The sequence below is a fragment of the Cervus canadensis genome, chromosome 30 (assembly GCF_019320065.1).
Source record: "Cervus canadensis isolate Bull #8, Minnesota chromosome 30, ASM1932006v1, whole genome shotgun sequence".
Classification (NCBI taxonomy): domain Eukaryota; kingdom Metazoa; phylum Chordata; class Mammalia; order Artiodactyla; family Cervidae; genus Cervus; species Cervus canadensis.
Window position 1 is genome coordinate 33622485 of NC_057415.1, and position 13027 is coordinate 33635511.

A 13027-nucleotide genomic window follows, 5' to 3' on the forward strand; every position below is an offset into this window, starting at 1 on the left:
CCACGCAGCTGCTCCTTTCCTAAGTACCTGCTCTTCAGCAACCAAGTTCACAGTTTGCTAGTGTTTTCACTGGAATTCCCAACTCCTGTGGCTTCGTAACGCTCAACTAAAAATACAGCGCCGGCTGGCACAGGGCCCAGATTCTGGAGCCCCAAAGAAGACTGAAGAAGGATAAATACGAAGGAGTGAGCTCAGAGAGAAGGCAGAGCCGGGAGAAGCCAGTGGCCATGTGGTGACACGGGGGAGGGTGTCAGCAAGCACAGGGAACAGTTATTACCGGAGGGAAATAAGAAATGAAGACCTGCTAAGTGACAGTTCTTTGGGGAATGGAACAAGCACTCTTCTCTAAATTACTTTCTACATTCTCAGTTCAATAATCTGGATGACGACTGATTTTCAAAGTAACATGAATTGTCTTATATGAAGCTTCTTACGTAAATCTCTAGGGAGTTTTTTGACATGCATTATGGCACATTTTAATCTCAGTTCTGCATTTTAATTGATCCACAGAAAGACAATGTGAGAACTAAAATGTACTTTTAGAATTTCTTAACCCCCAGGATGACAATTATCAGAATGCGATTAGAACCTCAATCACAAATCAGAATATCTAAAGGATTAACTTAGCCAAGCCCAGCACTGAGGTTTCTCAGCTACACAATAAATTCCATGAAAACTGCTTTATTTTCTTTTTTCCAAAATGGAAACAACTTTGTTACTTTGTCTAATATGTAAAAAAAAAAAAAAAAAATTCCTTCAATAACATTTTCGGGGTTTGTTTTGTTTTGGCTGCACCCTATGGCATGCAGGGGGGCATCCCCAGTGACTCAGACAGTAAAGAATTCGCCTGCAAGGTGGGAGACCTGGGTTTGATCCCTGGGTGGGGAAGATCCCCTGGAGGAGGGCATGGCAACCCACTCCAGTATTCTTGCCTGGAGAATCCCCAAGGATAGAGGAGCCTGGAGAGCTACAGTCCATGGGGTTGCAAAGAGTTGGACATGACTGAGTGACTAAACACAGCAGCATGGAATATAGGAGCCTGGTTTGCCCACCAGGGACCGAATCCACACCCCCTGCAGTGGAAGTACAGAGTGCTGACCACTGGATCACCAGGGGATTCCTCTGCGCGGTTAGTGTTTTAATGTATAGCTTTCTGAACTTTTTCATAAACATGTATATACGAAATTTTTCAAAATTAAGGGCATATTATTTATATAGTTTGTAATTCAGTAATATACTGTTAATAGACCTATGTTAGTAAACATTCTTTTCAACATATTAGCTACAGAATATTCCATCTCATGTATATGCTATGATTTGACTAATTTCGTTATCGATAGACATTTGAAACTGTCTCCAATATTTCAGTATTATAAACACATATAACTACAAAAAGTAAGTGAGTGTAAAGTAAGTGAGTGCCTTACCCTTCTCTCTGCAAATAAATTTGAAATTGATGACTTTTTTAAGAACATGTAAATTACCAAAATGAATATCAAAAAGAATAGGAAACTTAAACAGGACCAGTAATTATTCATTTTTTAAAATATCCCAAGGACCACCTCTTCCCAAGTGCCACATCCAGATGGTTTTCCAGGTGAAATGTTCAAAAATCCTGTTTATTGTATTCCAGAGAATACAGAAAGAAGGAAATGCTTTCACTTTATTTTCTCAAAATTTAGAATAACATTAATAACTATATCACCAAAGATAATATAGAAAAGAAAATAGACCAATCTTACTTATGAATATCAATGCAAGACTTTTAGACACAATTTAGCAAATATAATCCAGACTGAAAGAATAAAACACCAAAGACCCAGAAGAATCCATTCCAGCAACTAGTATTGATCATTATTAGGAAATTTAATAATATAAACCAACATATAACTGGTTAAAAGGAGAAAAGTATACATGATCACCTTAATACATGCTTAAAAGACATGATAAAAATAATACAAATCCCAGTAAAATGGAAATAGATGAATACTTCCTTAGTATCATGTATATATAGCCAAAAACTGGTAAAATGATGAAAAGACAAAAGTAGAAAACAAACCAGAAGCCAACACCATCACAAAAACAGGAGTATACCAGAATGATTAAGCATACAACCTCCGAAACCAGAATTTTGAGTTCAAATTTCAGCTCTATCACTAGTTCGATAACCTCAAACAAATTACTTAACTTTTCCATGCCTCAGTTTTTCCATCTGTAAAGTGCGATGATAATAGTACACATTCATAGGGATATTGTAAGGACTGAATGAGTGCTTAGACCAGAACTCAGCACACAGCACTCTATCACTGTACATAAAAACATAACTAGACGTCGGTAACATCAGAAAGCCAAAATCATGAATGATAATGAAATACTCAAACCACTTGCATAAGTCAGGAATAAGGAAATAAGGAATAAGGAAAGAAAATTCAAAGTCAATACTACTACTTAAACTTTTGCTCTGAACACACTAGCTGAGTGGTCAGTTAAGAGAAAAACATGACTATTATAAACATGGCAAAATGAAAGATGGAATTATCATCATTAGCAGACAATAGTATTCCTTTAAATACCAAGAGAATCAACTGAAACCCTAGCAGAAGCAATGGGAAATTATTGGATTTATTTCATTCATTCATTATCCCAAAAAGAGATTTAGAGAGAAATAGAAAAACAGTCTCCAGCTGCTATAAGCTGGGAACCTTTGAAAAACTCACCTTGGCAATTTAATTTGGGGGACTCCCACGTGCCCACGGCTGTGCAGCTTGAAACCGTATCTTCTGAGTCACTGAAGAATCCTTCTTTGCAAGCATAATGAACCTGACTGCCAAGCCTAGAGGTATAATTTCCTATGATATAGCCACCTGGAATCTCAGGAGGGGTCCCACAGTCTATTTCTGAAAATAAATTAATGTCAAACTTGTTACTATATAAACGTGTATTTTCAAAATACATAATCTCTTTCCATCTTTACTTTATCCTCTCTTCCCTCATACATACACACTCGAGTCATATTTTAAAACAGACTGACTCATTTCTACAAGACTTCCGGGCACGTTTCCAATGAGTGTCTCTATTCAATCGTCTGGTCTTCCACAAGTAACAGCATAAAGCTGAAAGGATCTGGCAATCAGCTCTCACTAATTTACACTCACTAAATTTACAACTAAATTTACAACTCTCACTAATTTACACTCACTAAAGATAAGCCTATGGGCTTCCCTGGTGACTCAGGGGTAAAGAACACACCAGCCAATGCAGGAGACGTGAGTTCAATCCCTGAGTCGGGAAGATCCCCTGAAGAAGGAAATGGTAACCCACTCCAGTATTCTTGTCTGGGAAATGCCAAGGACAGGAGACTGGTGGGCTAGTCAACGGAGTCGCAAATAAGTCAGACATGACTTGGGGACTAAACAACAACGAAGAGAAGCCTAGCCCAACAAAGTATTAATTTCATTTCACACAATATCCTAAAATATATAAGCCTTTATGACTTCCTTGGTAACTTTTGAGATGCTGGTCCTTACCAGATTAGCTGTGTTTACTAATATAATGGTTAATATCTGAACATCTATTACCTACAAAAATCCCTAAAGTTTTTTTAACTTTAATATAGCCCACTCTATAATGACTGTTATTGCATTTTATAGGTTATAAATATGCAAAACACAGATTCCCACCAACATCCTCAACACAGACCCACAGACTTAGGCTCAGAGCAGGAGAACAACATCAGAGCAGAAGAGTCATCAACAGACTCTCACCTTCGGAGGCTGCATTCTTTGGCAGGAACCCACCTGTGCATGACGTGGCATCTCTGGTCGGATGGAAAGGCTCAGGTCCACCTTTTGGCAAGTATCCATCCATACAGTAGCATTCATAGCTCCCACGAGTGTTCACACACCGTCCTCCACGCCTGCACCGGCTGGAAACCTCACACTCATCTATGTCTTGAGACCCATACAAGAAGGGAGAGCAAAACAGAAAAAGGAGAAAAGGGTTGAACATTGTGACAGCCGTTTCTTCTTTGTGGTGGGGGATTTAACTTTTTATTTTGTATTGGGGTAAAGCCAATTATCAGTGTTGCGACAGTTTCAGGTGAACGGAGAAGGGACTCGCCCATACATTACACTTGTATCCATTCTCCCCCAAACTCCCCTCCCATCCAGGCTGCCACATAACACTGAGCAGAGTCCCCTGCATTATACGGTAGGCCCTTGTTGGTTATCCATTTTGAAAATAGCAGTGTGTACATGTCCAACCCAAACTCCCAAACTATCCCTTTCCCTACCCACCAGCAGCCATAAGATTATTCTCAGTTTGTGAGTCTGTTTCATAAGTTCATTTATATCATTTTTTTTTAGATTTCACATATACAGGATGTTGTATGATATTTCTCCTTTTCCGTCTGACTTACTTCACTCAGTGTGACAATCTCTAGGTCTACCCATGTTGCTGCAAATGGCATTATTTTGTTCTTGTTAATGGCTAAGTAATATTCCATTGTACATATGTGGCACATCTTCTTTATCCATTCTTCCTGACAGCCACTTTTCACACTCTCCATCTACACGTATAAGTAGATGCATTTGTTTGTAACTGTATCACAAATTTGTTGTATCCTTAAGAGCTCTTCTCCTGTGTCCTTCATATCATAGGCACCAAGAGGCGCTCAATAAATATTTGTCAATGTGTTCTGAAAAGTTAAAGCCAACAACTATTACCAACTCTCTTGACAACCCAACAAAATGAACCCAAAGAAGTATGCTAAAAAATTCAATTACTATAACATAAGGCTAGCATCAACTTCATGTTAAAATATCTGAAGAACTCCTAAAACAAAACAGCTTAGACCAGGGTGAAAAATGTTTCATGAGCATAAGGCAAGAAGAAAAGAAGCTACTTAGAAGGGTCTCACTCCTTTTACCAAGATCAAAAGAGCTTAAAGCAGCCTTCAAGAAGGATAAGACATGCTTCTTATCAGACTTCTCCCTTTGACTGAAGATTGTCAGTGGTAGCAGGTGCAGGAGTGAAAACCACACAACCATTCAGAGGCTGAAAAAAAGAAATCTTTCTGCAAGTTAGCAGTTTTCCCCCTCAGACTTGGCTTAGTGAACAAAATTTAAAGCTTTAGAAACTCCATCACAGCCACAGACACACCAATTTCACTTACAGAAAGAAAAGTACCTTAAGTAAAAGGGGACTTTTTCCAGGACATTTGCAAGAACTATCAGCGGGACAGAGGACAGGAGGAACAGTGTGACTGAAGAAAGTAATTCCCAGACTCTGGGATTTCAAAGACCTATAATTTTGGAAGAACTGACATTATTGTTGATGTTATTGTTGTTGTTCAACTGCTAAGTTTTGTCCAACTCTTTGCAACCCCGTGGACTCTGTCTTCCACTATCTGTCTTCCACTCCTCTGTCTTCCACTGTCTCTCAGAGTTTGCTCAAATTCATGTTCGTTGAGGCAATGATGCTATCTAATCATCTCATCCTCTGTTGCTTCCTTCCCTTTTTACCTTCAGTCTTTCCCATCATCAGGGTCTTTTCCAATGAGTCAGCTTTTTGCATCTGGTGGCCAAAGTACTGGAACATCAGCTTCAGCATCAATCCTTCCAATGAATATTCAGGGTTGATTTCCTTTCGAGTTTACTGGCTTCATCTCCTTGTAGTCCAAGGAACTCTCAAGAGTCTTCTCCAGTACCACAATTCAAAAGCACCAATTCTTTAGCACTCAGCCTTTTTTATGGTCCAACTCCCACATCCATACGTGAACTACTTGAAAAACCATAGCTTTGACTAGACGGACCTTTGTTGGCCAAGCAACATCTCTGCTTTTTAATATATTGTCTAGGTTTGTCATAGCTTTTCTTCCCAGGAGTAAAATTCTTTTAATTTCATGATTGCAGTCACTGTATGCAATAATTTGGGAGCCCAAGAAAATAAAATCTGTCACTGCTTCCACTTTTCCCCCTTCTATTTACCATGAAGTGATGGGACCAGCTACCAAGATCTTAGTTTTTGAATACTGAGTTTTAAGCCAGCTTTTTCACTTTCCTCTTTCACCGTCATCAAGTGGCTCTTTAATTCCTCTTCACTTTGTGCCATTAGAGTTGGTATCATCTGCATATCTAATGTTGTTGATATTTCTCCTGGCAATCTTGGTTCCAGCTTGTGCTTCATCCAGCCTGGCATTTCCATGATGTACTCTGCATAGTAGTTAAACAGCAGGGTGACAATATACAGCCTTCTCATACTCCTTTCCCAATTTTGAAGTAGTCAGTTGTTCCATGTAAGGTTTTAACTGTTGCTTCTTGACCCACATACAAGTTTCTCAGAAGACAGGTAAGGTGGTCTGGTAGTCCCATCTCTTTAAGAATTTTCCACAGTTTGCTGTGTTCCACACAGTCAAAGGCTTTACTGTAGTCAATGAAGAAGAAGTAGATATTTTTCTGGAATTCCCTTGTTTTCTCCATGATCCAACAAATGTTGGCAATCTGGTCTCTGGTTCCTCTGCCTTTTCGAAACCAGCTTGTACATCTGGAAATTCTCAGTTCACTGCTGAAGCCTCACTTGAAGGATTTTGAGCATATCCTTGCTAACATATGAAATAAGTGCAACTGTAGTTTGAACATTCTTTGGCATTGACCTTCCTTGGGACTGGAATGAAAACTGACCTTTTCCAGTCCTGTGGACACTGCTGAGTTTTCCAAATTTGTTGGCATACTGAGTGCAGCACTTTTACAGCATCATCTTTTAGGATCTGAAATAGCTCATCTGGAATTCTGTCCCCTCCACTAGCTTTGTTCATAGTGATGCTTCCTAAGGCCCACTTGACTTGACACTCCAGGATGTCTGGGTCTAGGTGAGTGACCACACCATCATGGTTATCCAGGTCATTGAGATCTTTTTTGTATAGTTCTTCTGTGTTCTTACCACCTCTTCTTAATCTTACCATTTTCATCCTTTATCATCCCCATCCTTATGCGAAATGTTCCCTTGATATCTCCAGTTTTCTCGAAGAGATCTCTAGTCTTTCCCATTCTATTGTTTTCCTCTATTTCTTTGCATGGTTCCCTTAAGAAGGCCTTCTTATCTCTCCTTGCTGTTCTCTGGAACTCTGAATTCAGTTGGGTATCATCTTCCCCTTTTTCCTCTTCCTTTTGCTTTTCTTCTCTCTTCAGCTATTTGTAAAACCTCCTCAGACAACCACTTTGCCTTCTTGCATTTCTTTTCTTTGACCAATATTCTAATTTTCCAGTAAAGTCTTTTTTTTCCAAAAAAAAAAAAAAACTATTACTTCATTTTAAAAATTAAAAAAAGAACATTTTAAGAATGCCCCCACCCAAAAGGAAGAATATAATCTCAGAATCCTTTCATATTTTTGTTTAGTGGTTTTATTAAAATTCACTATATTCTTTACACTGGTTTGTTTGGTTTGGGGTTTTGGACCAAGGAATACCTACCTCATTGCTAGCTGATTGTTGTCTGGGGAACAGTAATTCATTCAGTTGCCAGAGGAGACCCAAGGGACCAATTCTAATCAACCCACATCTTTGGGAAACTCTGTGGGAAATGGGCTCCAGAGATGGCTGTCAACAATTCCTCCCCTTCCTTTCTTGCCTCTCCTCCCATCAAGAATGGAATCCATTTCCCCTCCTCTTGAGCTGGTCTTTCTTTTTTTTTTTTTTGAGCTGGTCTTGAGACTTGCTTTGTCCAACAGAACTTGGCAGAAGCACCACGGTGCCTACTGTGGGCATGACCTTAGATGATGCCTGGCAGCTTCCTCTCTCCCTCAGCTGGAATCCAGTGTCCATGCTACAGAAAACCCAGGCTGGGGTGCTTGGGAGACAGGCCAGTCAGAGAGGCCCTAAAGATGAGATGCCATGTGAAGGAGGACTAAGGTGGCCTGCTTGACAGCTAGAATCAAGGTCCAGGTGGTGACAGTGGTAAAGAATCCACCTACCAACACAGGAGACACAAGAGACATGGATGGAGCTCCTGGAGTAGGAAATGGCAACACACTCTAGTGTTCTTGTCTGGAAAATTCCATGCTATGGTCAGAGGAGCCTGGAGAGCTACAGTCCATAGGGTCGCAAAGAGTCGGACACAACTGAACACACACATACACACACCAAGGCCCAAGGCGTATGTGAGAGAGGCCTTCTTTCATCAGCCCAGCCTAGTCCAGCCACCAGTTGAATATGTGCACACAAGTGACAAAACCACCTAGCCACAGAATTGTAGCAAATAATAAATTGTTACATATATATACATATGTGCATATATATACATGTTACATATATACATATATGCATATGTATATACATATACGCATATATATACATGTTACATATATACATATATGCATATGTATATACATATACATACATACATATGTTACATATATACATATATAAATTTAAACCACTAAATTTGGAGGGAGTTGTAGGGTGGAAGGAGTAGAGTTACTCAGTAAGAAATAACCAAGACATTCCTGACATAATAAGAGATGCTGAAACCCAAATAAGGTTAAGAAGATACTGTATTAATGAAAAAGGGAATTTCTGAGAGAAAAAAAAATGAAGTCTTGGAAATTAAAAACAAAATATGAATGCCAAAAATAAAAGCTCAATAGAGGCATTGAAAACAAATTCACAAATTTCAACTCAAGGAATTCTCCAAAACACATAGAAAGATTAATTATCTAAGACAGAAACTATGGGACAAAAATATAATATGAGGACAGACCCAAAACATGCAATATCTATTTAAAAGGAATTATGGAAGAAAATGGAGCAAATATATAAAAAATTAATATCAAAAGAAAAACTGCTCCAGTTTTGTATTCAAATAAAAATAGCCTTTTAAGGTGACAGGCATGAATGTTGAAAAATGAGTCATTCTGGGTTTCAAGGAAGAAGAGAAAAATTTAAAATCTCCTGAGAGAAGGGAATAGTAATTTATGAGGAAAAGAGAAGCAATCTGACCCAGGACTTCTTGTCTGAAACACTAAATGCCAGATAGCACAGAAGTAACATGTACAGAGTTCTAAGGAAAAGAGAGCAAAACATCATGCTATATTTAAGGAAAGGAATGACATTTTTTTTTTATTTATTTTTTTTTTTTTAGGAATGACATTTTAGAATATGAATGATCTCAAGAACCACACTACTGACAAAAAAAAAATCAGCATAAATATTGTCAAGAAGGGAGAAGACATCATAAAACACAACAAAGGGTGGTGAGAAGTGAAACTTGTCAAACAAACACTGTTTTTTGCTCTTTTTTCTATAATTTTATCAACTTATTTATTTGGGGCGGTGCTGGGTCTTCGTTGCTCCGTGGGCTTTTTCTCTAGTTGCAGCAATCAGGGGCTACTCTCTAGTTGAGGTGTGCAGGTTTCTCATTACCGTGGCTTTTGTTGTTTCAAAGCAGGGAGCACAGGCTCTAGGGAGCACAGACTCTAGGGAGCACAGGCTCTAGGGAGCACGGGCTTCAGCAGTTGCAGCTCCCGGGCTCTAGAGCACAGGGTCAATAGTTGCGGCACACGGGCTTATTTGCATGTGGGATGGTCCCAGATCAGGGATCAAACCCATGTCTCCTGAATCGGCAGGCAGATTCTTTACCACTGAGCCACCAGGCAAACCCAACAAACATTATTGATAACAAAATCATGGAAATTTGGGTAACTGTTAAGAAAGGATTCTTAAAATCAATCTCAATCTAGTACACACTTTAGAAATGATTTCAGCACTGTGTTCCCAGACTGGATCTATCATCTTAGCTTAGTAAGATTTTTCTCCCCCCACTGAGGAATTTGTAAAATGTGTTTATGAATACACTTTTAACACAGAAACCATTTTCCAGCCTGTCCACCTGCCCCAGATTCCTAAAAAGGAAGTGAGTAGGAATAAATTAATTCTTCAGTAGCTACTAAAAATAAAAGGTCCAAGTATTATTAGGCAAAAATGCAGTGGTATGGGAAACACTTGGAGTTTCTAGATACTGATTAGCTCTGTATGAGTCACTGCAGGCGTTAATCCATTTGCTTTGTATACATTCAACAGTTTAATAACAATAATTGTTATAATGACTGTTAATAACAATAACCCCTGCATGTCATCTTGTGCATGTCAAGCACTGTTCTAAACACTTTGTTATTTATTAATGATTATTTTCCATCTTATTTAATCCTCACAAAAACCCTGGGAGGTTGATGCTGTTATTATCCCCATTTTACAGATGAAGTAACTGAAGCATAGAATGGTTAACCTGAAGCCACACAGGTTTAACAGCGGAAAAGCTAGAATCAGAAGCCAGGTGTCTGGCTTCTGAGACCATATCCTTAAACACTATGCCACACTGTTTCTTCCTTTAAAATCTAATTTTACCATCATCCAATCAATAATTCTCTGTCTTGTCCACAGAGATTGTCAGGAACATCAGTTGCCTTAAGGAAGTCTAGATGTATTTGCCATATATCACTGAGATGAGTATGACATGATTTTGATATTTAATCCTCTGCTACTTCCTAATGTTTCCAAAGCATACCTTTACTAAACTGTTCTAGATCTTGACTGGATAGACATGTTAAGGTCATCACATTAAGCTCAACAGGACAAATTCTCCATGTAGTGGTAGATTCTACTGGGTCTCCAAGCTTATAACATGTTTGCTTGTGAAGAAAAAATGTTCTAAGCAACTGTATTAACATAGTTAACTAATCAAGGGAGAAAATTCCCTATGCCTCATTCTATATATAAGATTATTTCACTTTATCCACAGCCAGAACCATTCTTTAGTAAAAAATAGCAAAACTGAGCAGGACACTCTGACCTCATCCCAGAGCCCTGGTGTTCTGTATTTAAAATTCTTTCATGGATTTGAAAGTCAAACAGACCCAGGTTGGAGAATTGATTCTGCTACCTACTAGTTGTACTAATGTCTGTTCTTTAACCTTTCCAAACCACTTCTGTAAAATGAAGTTAATTATAGTAGGGTTTTTTGGCACAGATTAAATAAAACATGTGGAAATCACTTAACACAGTGCCTGCTTGATCTTTGGTCCTCAATACTTGTTAGCCAATATGTGGATGGGCCTCGCCTCTCTACTGACTCAGTTCTCCCTAGAGCACAAGCCACTCCTTCATAACCTACGCCTGACCTTGACCATGAACAATGAGCATGCACACGTACACATCTTCGCATGGGGTTCTTGACTAGAGGCAGGGGAGTGGCCACACAGCTTGTTGATTTAAATGCTAGATTTAAATGCTCTAAAACAGAGGCTACAGTCCCTCCTCAAACGCCAAATTCAGCTCAGAAACCTACATCTTAGGAAGTCACATTAGAGGAACACAAACACTCATTTAAGATGGGGACCGTTAGTGATATTATCCAGTGTTGGCAAGGATGTGAAGAAATGAAGACCATCATGAGAGACAATGATACTTTGGTCCAGGCCCCTGGCATTTTGGAATGCCCTCATGCTGCAAGTGCCATAGAGCTTCTTCCCCTGGGTTGTGGCTCATCTCAAAGCTTCCATGATCGCCAGGAGTCATCCCAGGGGCAGCCTGGGGACCAGAACATCTGTGGGTTCTCCAGCACTAGAACTGCTGCAGCTCAGCCCTCATCTATACTCGGCGACATCCAAGGAGGCCTACCTGCAACCAGCTCCTGAACTTGACCTGAACCCTGCCGAGCACAATGAACACCTAGGCACAGGAATTTCTCAGAATTCAAGAACAGGGATTTATAATCTTCTGGTTCCAGGCAAGCACTGGATAACTGCTGATACCCCAAAACTTGCTAAAGCTTCTGCCCTACCTAAAGTCCACTGGTGTTTCTGTGAAACTGTGATTCTGGAAGAAACTCAGTGTCATCAAGAAAAGTCATCCATCAGGTTTTACAAAGTAATAAATAAAGGCCTCAAAAAAAAAAAAAAAGTAATGGGAATAACTGCCATTGGATATGAGGTTTCTTTTGAGGGTTAAAGGAGGTTCTAAAATTGGATAGTGAAGATTGTTGCACAACTTTTTAAAATTATACTGAAAACCACTGAATTGTACCCTCTAAAAGAGGGCATTTTGTGGTTTAATGAATTATACCTCAATTTTTTTTAAAGGGGGAAGGTCAACAAATAATTATAAGAAGTAGAATAAATAGAAGCAGAGCCTAGATAAGGATTTTGTTCCAGGAAGATCAGCTCTTCTTAGGCTGACATCTATTTGGCCCTTGAATATAATATTTCTTTCTTTCTTTTTCTTCTTCATACCCTTTAAAAAACATAATGCATCCTTAGAAACTATACTGATACATACTATTATAAAATTTTTCCTGTCAAACTCCCACAGTCTTGAAAACACAATTTCAGGTGTTAAGTCCTCCGGAAAGCATCCCATCTCTCACCCACTTCCAAGGTAAGTGCCTCCAAGGATTCCAGACTCTGGAAAGCACCCTCTGCTTACCCATGACTAATACATTATACTGAAATTAGCTATCTACCATCACCTCCTACTAGCACAGCCTTGGCACGTAGGAAGCGCATGAAAAATGTATATTGAATGAACCATCATCTTCCAAGTTTTTTTTTTTTTTTTTTTAAATATGGAACGCTTCACGAATTTGCGTGTCATCCTTGCGCAGGGGCCATGCTAATCTTCTCTGTATCGTTCCAATTTTAGTATATGTGCTGCCGAAGCGAGCACCCAAGTTTTTTTTTAAGGCACCTAATTTAATTCTGCAACACTGCACTTCTGCAATCATGTAGCAAATAATTTGCTACCTAAAACAACAAGATATTATAAAATGTTTTCTCTGAGGGAACAGTGCTCATTCATGCCAAGAATAAATCAAATGTACCCTTTGAGGGAATTTTACCTTGGTACAGGTCAAGAGGGAGAATGAATCAGAGCATCAGAACCTGCGGTTCCTGGGAAAAAGATAAAAATGCTCTCCTCTCTCTTTGTGTCTCCCCCAAACCTTTAAATATCACAAAGCTTTTAAAGACGAGCCTGCTAAG

General features: G+C 39.1%; 1 protein-coding gene and 1 non-coding gene across 4 annotated transcripts in view; both read right to left on the reverse strand.

Moving 5' to 3' along the window:
- The window catches only part of SUSD1 (sushi domain containing 1), a 130461-nt gene that overhangs the window by 95761 nt on the left and 21673 nt on the right, over window positions 1-13027 (reverse strand). For all 3 annotated transcript variants that reach the window (XM_043453660.1, XM_043453659.1, XM_043453661.1), the window contains exons 4-5: window positions 3798-3950; window positions 2718-2897 (exon numbers count right to left, since the gene is read on the reverse strand). In XM_043453660.1, the coding sequence (XP_043309595.1) occupies window positions 2718-2897; window positions 3798-3950 (333 nt within the window). The remainder of the gene's footprint in view (window positions 1-2717; window positions 2898-3797; window positions 3951-13027) is intronic.
- Window positions 12607-12713, reverse strand: LOC122432180. The gene has a single exon (XR_006266784.1). It is a non-coding gene; the product is annotated as a U6 spliceosomal RNA (small nuclear RNA).